Raw genomic sequence first — 12,991 nt, forward strand, 5'->3', positions numbered from 1 at the left:
CCTCAACCCCCTGAGGTCCTGCGCGCGGCTTCCAGCAGCGAATGAACCAGATGCGTGCCAAGGGCGCGCTGGGGAGAGGAGCTCAGTCGTAGCCCACGAAGGGGTTCGTCAGCTCCCGGCCCCCACAACGTCACCGAAGCAGGGGACTGCAAGAGACTATAAAGACCCGCTGCAGCGCCCGGGCCCCCGGAGTGCCCCGCTGGTGACAGCTCCCAACATCTCCCTTCCCTCCCCTCTCCGCCTTCTGGCCTGCTGGAGTCGCACACTCCTCCTCGGGGAAGGTGCCTCCCTTGCCCCCCCCCCGCCCCCCGCCCCCCGCATCACCTGCTGGCTCGCAGCATCTCCACCCAGCAAGGGCCGCGGTAGCGTCTCCGCCTCCCTTGCAGGCGGGAGCTGCGGGCCGCCCAGCAGCCAGAGGACCGGGAAGCAAGAGCTCGGAGGGCGTGGGCGGCCCGGCGGGCGGCTGCAGCGCGCAGACCCGCGGCTGGACACGCGCGGCGATGGGCTCCCTCCCCGCAGCCGCCGCCTGGACGGACCGCGCGGGCCCCGCGGGCGCGGGCGCGGGCGCGGGCGCGGGCGGCGGCAACCTGAGCGCGGCGCTGGCCGCGGGGGCGGCGGCGGGGGCGGCGGGGGCCGAGTGGCTGCAGCTGCTCGGGCGAGCCGGCAACCTCTCGGCCTCTCCGTCCGCGGCCTCGGCGGCGCCGGCGCAGCCCCGGGCCAACCTCACCAACCAGTTCGTGCAGCCGTCCTGGCGCATCGCGCTCTGGTCCCTCGCCTACGGCCTGGTGGTGGCCGTGGCGGTCTTCGGGAACCTCATCGTCATCTGGATCATCCTGGCCCACAAGCGCATGAGGACCGTCACCAACTACTTCCTCGTGAACCTGGCTTTCTCCGACGCCTCCATGGCTGCCTTCAACACCTTGGTCAACTTCATCTACGCGCTTCACAGCGAGTGGTACTTCGGCGCCAACTACTGTCGCTTCCAGAACTTCTTTCCGATCACGGCGGTGTTCGCCAGCATCTACTCTATGACGGCCATCGCGGTGGACAGGTGAGGCGAGGGCAGGGAGGCAGGAGGGTGGGGGTGGGGGTGGGGGGTGGAGGGTGGAGGGCAGAGGGGAGAGGGGAGGGCCGGGCAGTGGGATACAGTCACCACCAGATGCATCTCCATTAAAGGCAAGGGCCCAGGAGGAGCTCTTGGGAAAGGAGGTCACTGACACGTAGTCCTCCAACTGGCTCAGCCAGTTTCTGCTTCTGCGGCCTCCCACCGCTGTCCCCCAACCCCCTGATGCCATTCAGGGCGGTTAGAGGGGCTGAGAAGACAAATGAGGGAGATGGGGGAAATCTGTCATTCCAAGTAGGACAAACTCAGCTGGAAACAATGCTAGCAAGCTTTCTCGAGTGGCTTCAAACAATCGCTGAAAACCTCATGGTCTCTTTTGGTCCTCCTTCTTTCTAGTAGTCACTACTCTGTCAGAGAAATGGACTATGAGTCACCCTCCATCTTTCCCCCTTCTCTCTGGTCTGCTGGTCCTCATCCCCACCCGCCCTATTCCCTATCCTTGCTCCAAAGCCAATACTGGCGTGGGCTCCCAGGCATGGAGCATGCACTAGAGGTAACAATGACCCCCCAAAAGACTGCCTTATGCTGGAAGTTTCCAGTGTCTTGCCTTAGATTTCACTTTCAATGATCTGGGGAGGCTATGAGCTGGGTACACGTTGTTCTTGGAAGATTACATACAACCAAATGTTTCAAATGATGAGGGGAAAATCTCAAATAATAAACGGTTAAGGGGATCCCTGGGTGGCTCAATGGTTTGGCGCCTGCCTTTGGCCCGGGGCCCGATCCCGGAGTCCCGATCCCACGTCGGGCTCCCTGCATGGAGCCTGCTTCTCCCTCCTCCTGTGTCTCTGCCTCTCTCTCCCTCTCTCTCTCTGTGTCTATCATGAATAAATAAATAAATAATATTTAAAAAATAATAAACGGTTAAAAATGAGACATACTACCTTATAGCTATTCAATTTAACTAATAATTTATAATAATTAGCTAATAATTTATAGCTAATAGTTTTTTTAAATATTCCCCCATCTACAATGGGGATTTCTGAGATTGTTAAGCAATTAAAAGAAGCTAGATAAGTCACCAACATTTGTTCTCGTATTTAAGTTTTTAAATTTTCTGTTTGCATTTGCTTTCTCCTATTGAATATTATGGAATATGCATACTTGTGTTAAGACAATGGTGAACCCCTACTTATTCAATATTACACTTTAATTCAATATTATTGTTACACTTTAATTCAATATTGTTGAAAGCTGGTTACACTTTAATTCAATATTATTGTAAAACTTCAACAACACCAGTTGATTCCTCTCTGTTCTGTGATTGGCAGCTGCATGGGAAATGTAGGGGAGGTGGTGATGTGACTTGAACTTCAAGCCTCAATTTTAACTGTGAAAAGAAAGTACTTTTTCTATATTAACAGCCTGTTTCAAAATAAAATAAGACTTAATATTCTTACTACATTAAGCCACCACTGTGAAATAAAACAAGAAAAAACAAATTCTTTCCATAAATCCATGCTCTGTACTTACTATTTTGAAATAGTGAGCACAAAGATACTGAAAACATAAATCTTTAATAACTACTTTTACATGCTAGGCTCAGAGGATTAAACTGAAGGAGCAGTAGTTAGTGGCCACTAATTAAGATAAGCACAAAATCATATCTTCTAAAAGCCTTGAAACTGTCAATCTTCCCTTTATCTCTGATCTTCCACATATATCTCACCACTTTACTTTTACAGAAACAGGAATACAAAGTAGGAACAAAGCAGCTCCAAGTGGAGGGATAGGTGAAACTGCCTCTAACCTTACTCCACCAAGATAAAATGAATGTTCTTTTGGTTTGAGCATCTTCCTTTTTTTGTTTTGTTTTGGTTTCGTTTTTCCTTTTTTTTTTTTTTAATTACTTGTAAACATGTGGTTTTTAATGGAATCAGGAGGGGCATTGGCATATCATGTTTTAAAATTCTCACAATCTTCTTGAGCTATTATTAATAATTCATTATGAAATTTGATTAAAATTTACTGTGTGGGAAATAGGCATTTCAAAGTCTGAAGGGTACACAAGGGTTATTTTTCCGTTATTTTCTGCCAGCATTTATACAAAATCTGAAGTGGTCTTGGAGTTATTTCAGTTGATAATATAATGCTATTTCATCACAATCACTGACCTGATCTTAATGAATACTTATTCTTTACTATTTCTTTAGTAGAAAATATTATTCAGTCACCAAAACAATACAAAATTTATTGAGCATGCAATTTGTAACAAAATTTGAAGAATGTTTGGCTTAGATACTGAAAAGCTTTTTAAAAACTTGTTATTTAAAGTAATACTTTGAGCATACCATTGACAAAAAGAAATACAAACATATAGAAAAATCTACTTAAGATAATTTTTAGAATCAAAGACTATATGAATATAAATTATTAGAATTCTCAATAGTTTACCATCCCATCTGCACTAGTGTCTTATCAAATATGAACTGGACATACTAGTCCTGTGGTATTTGTAGTTACTTTGTAGATTCAAGTTTGCAAGATTGACCCCCCCCCCCCCCCATACACACCCTGAGAAATTTCAGGTGAGTCACAGTGCCTTTGGTTATGGTTGCATGGACTCTACACCCCATATGGAACATAGGCAATAGCAGATGCTCACAGAAATTATATTTTCCCATATAATTAATGCTTATTGAAATAATCATAAAGGTTATTAGTTCCCTAATTAGTTCTTATTGATAAAGGAATACATCATTTAGACTGCAACATGAATACTTGTTATTGTGCTTTCTATCCTCATTAAATATAAACTGAATTGCATTCTCCTAGGCTAAAGAGAAAACATATTTAACTCACTCTATCCCTCTGCATAAAATCAAAAGACCCTCTGAGCTTGAAAATGATTTCAGCTTTGAGTCAAGCACAAATGGCTTTTCTTCAGCTGTAGCAAAATGCTTGCAATCTCCTATGAACTTCGAAATTGTAGACCTGATTGTAGGTATTCCTTTTATGAACACATGTATTTTGCAAATGGAGAACCTCAAGCTAACTGTGACCACATTTTGTTTTGTTTTACTTTTGTATGGTACTAGTAACTCTGCTAAAGATGTTCATGTGAGGTCACAGGTTCTGGTCTTATCCTGACACATTTTCCCTTTTGCTTTGTTAGAAATTTCTGCAAAGCTATTTTTATTAGCTCAGAAAGCATCTTTCAGTTCTACACAGTCCCCTCATGCCTGGAAGTCTAATACCCATGCCCACAGACACCCACACACATTACAATTATTTGCCAATGAGCTTGCATTTCTCTTCACCATCCTTCCCAAATTTGCCATTTTGAATCTTAACATTTTTTTAGGATTTTATTTATTCATTGAGAGACTGAGAGTGTGCACAGTGAGAGAGAATGAGAGAGAGAAGGAGCATGAGTGGATTGAGGGGCAGAGGGAGAAGCAGACTCCCTGTTGAGCAGGGAGCCCCCCGATGTGGTGCAGGGCTCTATCCTAGGACCTTGGGATCATGACCTGAGTGGAAAGCAGACGCTTAACCAACTGAGCCACCGAGGCACCCCCTGAATTTTAACATTTAAACATGACATTTATTTGAAAGATGCTGAACTTTTCTCACCTGAACTCTGGATATAGCCTGAGAAGCAGATAACTCCAAGTTGTAAGGTACGGCTAAAGCTCTCCAAATCATCTTCCTTCCAGCCCTCAATCTCTGATCCTTATCTATCCCCTCTACCATTCTTTTTCCCAAGATCATGCAGTACAGCAAAGATTCAAGACACTGTAATCCACTCATGGGTCTGTGCTATTCTCAGGTTATAATACACTCTTAATGGCTCCTAAAGAATCCTGATGACTGTAGAGTTTAATTAGACAAAATTATTACCTTCATTTAAATTAGACTTTAGTGCTTGTTTATATTATATAAATTTTGTATCTATATATTATATATTTACATGTATATATATTTTATGTATACACTAACAAGATACAACACTAATATAAAAAGAACAAAAGATATGAACAGAAAACGCATAGAAGTAAAAATGTCTAACAAACATAAAATTATGAGCTGCTTACAATCCATATCTGCATTCCTTCACCCGCTATTTGCTCCTCAAACTACTCAAATCTGAATTCGTCTCCTAACACTATCTAAAGATAAGTTGTGAAACCCAGTAGGCATTTCAGTCCTCAACCCTTTGATTTTTCAGTAGTATTCCTATCAGGTAGCTACTGCTTCTTGGCTTCCCACTTCCCAGGTCCCCTCCTTCCTCCTTGGCCTGTCTTCCATGCTTGTATTTCTGATTCTCTGCTTCTATATAGTAATTAAATACATAGGTTCCTCAATGCTAAATCCTGGGCCTGAGTTTGTCCTAACTTTATTCTCTCCCCAAGTAAGTTCATCCAAACCCATGGCTTTATTTTTCACTTTTGAATAAAGAGCTCTCATTTTTTTTCTATCATCTAATTGGTTTTCCTCTGGATTGTAAAGACACATAACAATCTGTACAGTAGACAAATATAAATGAATGAAAAATTAAGTCTGGACAAAATAAAGAGAAAATAGGAACAAAATCAGGGTAAAGTTATAGCATAGACATCAAGTTAAAGAGTCATAATCATTAAAGTTGAACTTAAGATATGTCTGAGATTCTTGATATATATATGCAAAAAATACAATTAGTAATATAGCCTACACTGTCCATAAAATAATACATTCCTTAAGAGCTAAGGAATTCTTGGTATTAGGTTTCAAGAAATTCTTTGTATGGGCAGTAAAGAAGATACTGTCCTCAACTACACTGTCACAAATACAAAAGCAGGTTTCCTACAGGGTTTTTTTTTTTTAATAATAAATTTATTTTTTATTGGTGTTCAATTTGCCAACATAGTGCTCATCCCGTCAAGTGCCCCCCTCAGTGCCCACCACCCAATCACCCCCACCCCCTGCCCTCCTCCCCTTCCACCACCCCTAGTTCGTTTCCCAGAGTTAGGAGTCTTCATGTTCTGTCTCTCTGATATTTCCTACCCATTTCTTCTCCCTTCCCTTCTATTTCCTTTCACTATTATTTATATCCCCCAAATGAATGAAAACATATAATGTTTGTCCTTCTCCAATTGACTTATTTCACTCAGCATAATACCCTCCAGTTCCATCCACATTGAAGCAAATGGTGGGTATTTGTCATTTCTAATGGCTGAGTAATATTCCATTGTATACATAGACCACATCTTCTTTATCCATTCATCTTTCGATGGACACCGAGGCTCCTTCCACAGTTTGGCTATTGTGGACATTGCTGCTAGAAACATCGGGGTGCAGATGTCCCGGCATTTCATTACATCTGTATCTTTGGGGTAAATCCCCAAGAGTGCAATTGCTGGGTCATAGGGCAGGTAACTTTTACAGGGAAACCTTCCGTGAGGCTTCCAATTTAAATTAAATGTCCCTTTATTTGTTAAGGGTTCCTCTGGGTGAGCTAAAGGCATGTTTCAAAGCAGAATTCAGTGAATGAAGTCCTCAGGATACCAAATCTCTTTTTGAACAGTTTTTAGATGGTCAGGTTGGATGCACTGAAGAAATTACAAGAAAGGATAAAGTACATTTCCCCCAGAAGTATTTTTCTCACCTGAACCCTGGATATAGACTGAGAAGCAGATAACTCAAAGTTGTAAGGTATGGCTAAAGCTCTCCAAATCATCTTCCTTCCAGCCCCCAATCTCCGATCCTTATCTATCCTCTCTACCAGTCTTTTATTCCAATATTTTTTTCACTCATTCATTTTAAGAGGCACATATGCACGGTGCAAAAAATTCAAAAATTTAAATATTAGGAGGTTAAATTTACATATGGTTATACTACTCCCCAAATATAGCCAACCTATGATCTTCATATTTGTATTTCAACTCTCATTTTGTGATTTATAATCTCATCTCATATATATATGATATTTATACACATACTCTGGTGCTTAGTATATTATATACATGCATAAATACAAATGTCTTTCATTTATTACTAAAATAATGTCACATTATGTCATTTTTAATTTAATATACTTATAAACATTTATTGAACAAATTATAGATCTCAGACACTATTTGATATAAGAATATAGAGATTTATCTTGCTGTATAATGTTCTTTAAATTTTTAATAGACAATACATATATTTTGTTTAAAATTCAAAAAGTAAATGGCTCACAATTTAAAATCCTATATCTAAACCTTCTTTGAGCTGTGGTTATATGCATTCAGTTACCTACTTGACATTTCCACTTGGATGTCTGAAAGCCCCTTAAACCCCATCAAATGCATTACCTTACCTCTAAACCTTTTTCTTTTCCAATGTTCCCCATTTCAACAAATAGTACAAGCATCCATTCAGTTGTTCAAATAGCTCCCAAATCTATTACCTTTTTTCTGTCTCTACCCCAATTTTCCAAGTCCAGCTATCATTATGATCATACAAAGAATGATGCTTTCAAAATATATATAAGACCATGATTCTGTACCCCTGCTTAAAATCCTACAGTGTTTTCCCATTGCTCTTATGAGAAAAAAAATATTCTTAATCCAGACATAATGACTGGATTCCTTCACCTGTCTAGCTTCATCTCATACTCATACCACAGCTCAACCGGCGTAATCTCTGTTTTAGGCACTCTTATCTTCTTTCAAGTCCCTGAATGTATGATGCTCTATTTTTGCCACAAAATCTTTTTTTTAAAGATCTTATTTATTTATTTACTTATTCATGAAAGACACACACACACAGAGAGAGGCAAAGACACAGGCAGAGGGAGAAGCAGGCTCCATGCAGGGAGCCTGACATGGGACTTGATCCCGGGTCTCCAGGATCAGGCCCTGGGCTGAAGGCGGTGCTAAACTGCTGAGCCACCCAGGCTGCCCTGCCACAAAATCTTTGAACAATTTACCATTTCAAATTTCCTTCTGCCATTTCCTCATTAGTCAAATGTACTCCTTTTTTTAAAAAAAGATTTTATTTATTTGAGAGGGACACAGAGAGAGAGAAGGAGAGAGAGAACAAGTGACCTGGGTGGGTTGGGAGCAGAGGGAGAGGGAGAAGCAGACTCCCCGCTGAGCAAAGAGCCTGACACCAGGCTTGATCCTCAGACCTCTGGGATCATGACCTGAGCCAAAGGCAAATGCTTAACCAACTGAGCGACCCAAGTGCCTCAAAGGTACTCCTCTTAAATAACAGATCAAATGTCACTTTTACAGAGAAACCTTCCATGAGGCTTCTAATTTAAATTAGATGTCCCTTTATATACTCTCTTAACACATCAGTCATGGCCTTTTTCATACCTTAAATTTCATTTTTATTTAGGAATATTTGATTAATAATTTCCTCTAATAGACTTGTATATTTTTTCTAGTAGACTTGTAAACACCATGAAGACAGGTTCAATTCTGATCTTAGTGCCTTTTGTATGCTTACGCTGATCATAGTGGTTTACACATGGTAGCACACAATCCAGACTATTGAATAAATGAATCTTAAGAGTAATTAAGCAAATGAAAATTAAAATAATGAAATACAACTCTTTATTAAAATTGGCAGAGATTGGTAAGTATGTTTGTAGTGAACAGGGCATTTTTATATATGCTTTTAGGTTCAACCATATGCAACTGCCATTTTTTTTTTTAGTTTAAAATGTCAATATTCTGGGGGATCCCTGGGTGGCTCAGTGGTTTAGTGCCTGCCTTCAGCCCAGGGTGTGATCCTGGAGTCCCGGGATCGAGTCCCACATTGGGCTGCCTGCCTGAAGCCTGCTTCTCCCTCTGCCTGTGTCTCTGCTTCTCTCTCTCTCTCTCTCTTTCTGGTCTCTCATGAATAAATAAATAAAATCTTTAAAAAAATAAAAAATAAAATGTCAACATCCTATATCATTTAGCCTAACAATTGGATATATTTTGTCGAAACCTTTCAGGAGTTCAATTTGCCAATATATTCAAGGATATTTTTCTTATTTTTCTTTTCTCTTCCTCTTTTTTTTTTAAAGATTTTATTTATTTATTCATAAGAGACACATAGAGAGACAGAGACACAGGTAGAGGGAGAAGCAGGCTCCATGCAGGGAGCCTGATGTGGGACTTGATCTCAGGTCTCCAGGATCACACCTGAAGACAGTGCTAAACTGAGCCACCAAGGCTCTTTCTTTTTTCTTTCTTTCTTTCTTTCTTTCTTTCTTTCTTTCTTTCTTTCTTTTCTTCCTTCCTTCCTTCCTTTCTTTCTTTCTTTCTTTCTTTCTCTTTCTTTCTTTCTTTTCTTTTCTCTCTCTCTCTTTTTTTTTTTTTGAGAGAGCGAGAGCGAGTGTGCATGGGAGAGAACAGGGGAGGGGCAGAATGAGAGGAAGAAAGAAAATTCTAAGCAGGATCCTTTCACAAGGCTCCGTCTTAGGACTCTAGGATCATGACGTGAGCCAAAATCAAAAGTCAGACCCTTAACCAACTGAGCCACCTAGGCACCCCTCAAGGATATTTTTCAAATCAAAATTCAAAGTTTAATGAAAACATTAAATTAAACATTCAAAGTTTAATGAAAACATTAAAAATTCCAACAAAAGAAAATGATCAAATAAATGATGGGGCATCTATGAGGCCAAAATGAAATTCTGTATAGAAACTTAAATCCCATATTTGAATATAACATTAGTCCTCTCAAGTCTCCAGGCACACATGTGTAAATGTGGTAACATTAGCAGAAATATCAATATATTTAGTTCATAACCTTTCCTTATAAACCACTTCTTGGGGCGCCTGGGTGGTTCAGTCAGTTAGGTGCCTGTCTTCGGCTCAAGCAGTGATCCCAGGGTCCTGGGACTGAGCCTTGAATTGGGCTCTCTTCTCAGCAGGGAGCCTGGTTCTCCCTCTCCCTCTGCTACTCACCCTGCTTGTGTTCCCTTGCTCTCTCACTCTCTCGCTGTCTCTCTCTCTCTTACAAATACATAAATAAAATCTCAAAAACAAAACAAAAAAATACTTCTTGGTAGTCTCCAATGATTTCAGAGTCCTTAGGAAGGTCTGATAACGGTTCATCAGTAGTCCTCTTTAGCACTTCTAATCTCCCCATCCCACCCTAAGGAAAAAAGAAAAAGAAAAAGCAGTATCATCACACTGGTAGAGAGCATGACAGTATCTCTTGAGGTGGAAACACTGTCTTTCTCCAGACTGTTGTTTGGGCACATTGCATCGAAATCTGCAAAATTCATAAGTTACAATCTTTACTCTGTGCTTGAAATTTTTGTGATGACTATTTGTGTTGAAAGAGCATTTAGAAGAAATGATCTTGTTCCTAATCTTTGTTCCATTAACAGTTTCCTAATGACCAATATTCCTTCATCTTCCACTTGCAATTCTCTCTCCCTGGGCTCAGCAATAAATGATATGTCCAGGATGGGGAACTGTCCATACCTCCTCTTCCCCATGCCTCATAACTCTGAGCATAAATCATTTTTATTGAAGCCTGCTCACTGGTATATTAAATAAATTCTGCAAAATACACAATTGGGGTTTGCAGCCCTACCACCTCATTAGACACAGTCAGAGTCTGAATCCCATTTTAGACTCAGCAGGATTTCTAACACATGAGGAATTTTTAGACTATGGATTTAACAGTCTGATATAATTCTATATATGCAAAAGGTTTATTTGCTCTGAATGGTAAGACTTTGGGTAACTTTATTTCGTTTTGTACTTTTCTTTTTAAATTATCTACAACATGTGCTTATTTTACATGAAGCAAATTATTAATTAATTGAAGTTCTGTGGATAGTGGTGAAGGCTGCACAACAATATGAATGTACTTAATACTTGGACTATACACTCAAAAATAGTTAAAATGGTAAATTTTATATATGTTTTACCGCAGCACAAATTTTTCAAATATTAATTAAATATTTTTTAAAGAACCAATAGTGACTCTGAGATATATGCCAAATAGTTTGAACTGCAGAGCTAAATAGCTTGATTAAACTTTGTATAGACATTCTTGTGGTAGATGTCTTATGGCAACATTTTTAAACATATTTCCTGGCTGAGTTTGAATTTATGAAGAAAGCTCTGGCAAGAGAGTACTGTTAACATTATAATAGATTATTTTATAGGCTATGAAATCTTTTTTTCCAGGAATTGTATAATAATATCTCAGCTGTGTGGAATAGCTTAAAAGCCTGGCTAATGGTACAAGATAAACTTAGTTTGGTATGTGACATAGGTTTTTAAATATTTGCTTAAATATCACATTTTGAGCTTTTATTATAATCTATGAGATTTTTTCCTTCCTATCTGCCCAAGTATCAAGATTATTTAAAATTCTCTTTTATGCACACCTGTAAGTAAGGAAAATATGTATATGATTATATCACTAGGTAAGAGTTGGCTCAGTTTTGTTCTGGAGCTGGTTTATACTGGCTAGAGGGACTCAACTCCACACATTTCTTCCCAACTCTACATTTAGTGATGTTAGTTTGGTAGCTAGAAATCATGGTAGGAGTTTACACCACAAAAATCTGAAAACACTAGAAATGGGAAGTTTTGTTTTCCATTTGATTTTTTTCACCCAGTGTGGTTGTAGTTTAACATTTACCAGCATACAACTCACTATATTTGTAGTCACTCACTCAACGGGTATTTCTTGAGTACCTTCTAAGTACTAAACACTGTATAGATATGGTACACACATTGGGATAAACAAGGTAGATATGGCTCATATCCTAATGAAACCAATTAATATATCTAACTTGAACCCCTCAGCTGTATTCCAGCATCTTAAATCCAACAACCTATTCAACTTTACCAGTGAAATGTCTAACAGGCATCTCAGACTATCCTGGGGTTGAGATGTCCCCAGACTTTACGGAGTTCTTTACATTCCTTCAAACTTATTCTTCCTGCAGTCTTCTGAGGTCAAAATCTGAGCCTCAGGTCAAAACTCTTAAACATATTCTTGACTCGTCTCTTATTTCCTACTCCATATCCAATCCATCTAGAGACAAATCTAACACCTCTATATTTAGAATATATGTAGAACCTAATCACTTCTTAAGATATCTACTGTTGCCTTCCTAGTCTTAATCCATTTCTCACCTAACATGGTTCCCTACTCCTACTCTTATTCATTTTTGGTTTGTTCTACATGAAACCACCAGAGGTATCCTGTTAGTAATGAATCTGATCATTTTCCCCTCAACAAATTCTCCAATGGCTCCCCAGTTCTCTCAGGACAGAAATCAAAGTTCTTACAATGCTTTATAGAAATTTGTAGCAACTGGTCCTTTGTTACTCTCTGCTTTTATCTCCTGCTACTCACTACTCCACCACTCTGCTCCACCATCATTAGTCTCCTCTGTTTCAGCAATATAGTAAGCATATTTTCACTTCAGGATCTTTCCTTTTTCATTTTCTATGTGAAACATGCTTTCTCCAGATAGCCATATTCCTCATTCCCTGTACTACTTCTGAACTATAACTGTTTTACTTAAAATTGATTTATTCTTTATCATATGTATCACCTTCTGAAATACTATACAGTTTCTTAAAGATTTTTTTATTTACTTATTCATGATAGACATAGAGAAAGAGAGAGAGAGTCAGAGACACAGGAGGAGGGAGAAGCAGGCTCCATGCCGGGATCCCGACGTGGGACTCGATCCAGGGACTCCAGGATCGTGCCCTGGGCCAAAGGCAGGCGCTAAACCGCTGAGCCACCCAGGGATCCTGTGAAATACTATACAATTAGTTCATCTTTATTGCTTTTTGTTTTCTATCTGTCTGTCCTACTGGGTTGTAAGTTCTATGAGGACTAGATAAGACCTTTATTTCAATTAAATGAGTGAATAATAAAATTTATGATAACTATAAGAATATGTAGTAGGGGAAAGCACAT

General features: G+C 39.9%; 1 protein-coding gene across 1 annotated transcript in view; it reads left to right on the top strand.

Moving 5' to 3' along the window:
• Positions 1-376: 376 nt before the first annotated feature.
• The window catches only part of TACR3 (tachykinin receptor 3), a 77,374-nt gene continuing 64,759 nt past the window's right edge, over positions 377-12,991 (top strand). The window contains exon 1 of the mRNA XM_072755543.1: positions 377-1,051. Coding sequence (XP_072611644.1) covers positions 501-1,051 — 551 coding nt within the window. The 5' untranslated portion in view covers positions 377-500. The remainder of the gene's footprint in view (positions 1,052-12,991) is intronic.

This window comes from Vulpes vulpes, chromosome 4 (genome assembly GCF_048418805.1).
Source record: "Vulpes vulpes isolate BD-2025 chromosome 4, VulVul3, whole genome shotgun sequence".
Lineage (NCBI taxonomy): Eukaryota > Metazoa > Chordata > Mammalia > Carnivora > Canidae > Vulpes > Vulpes vulpes.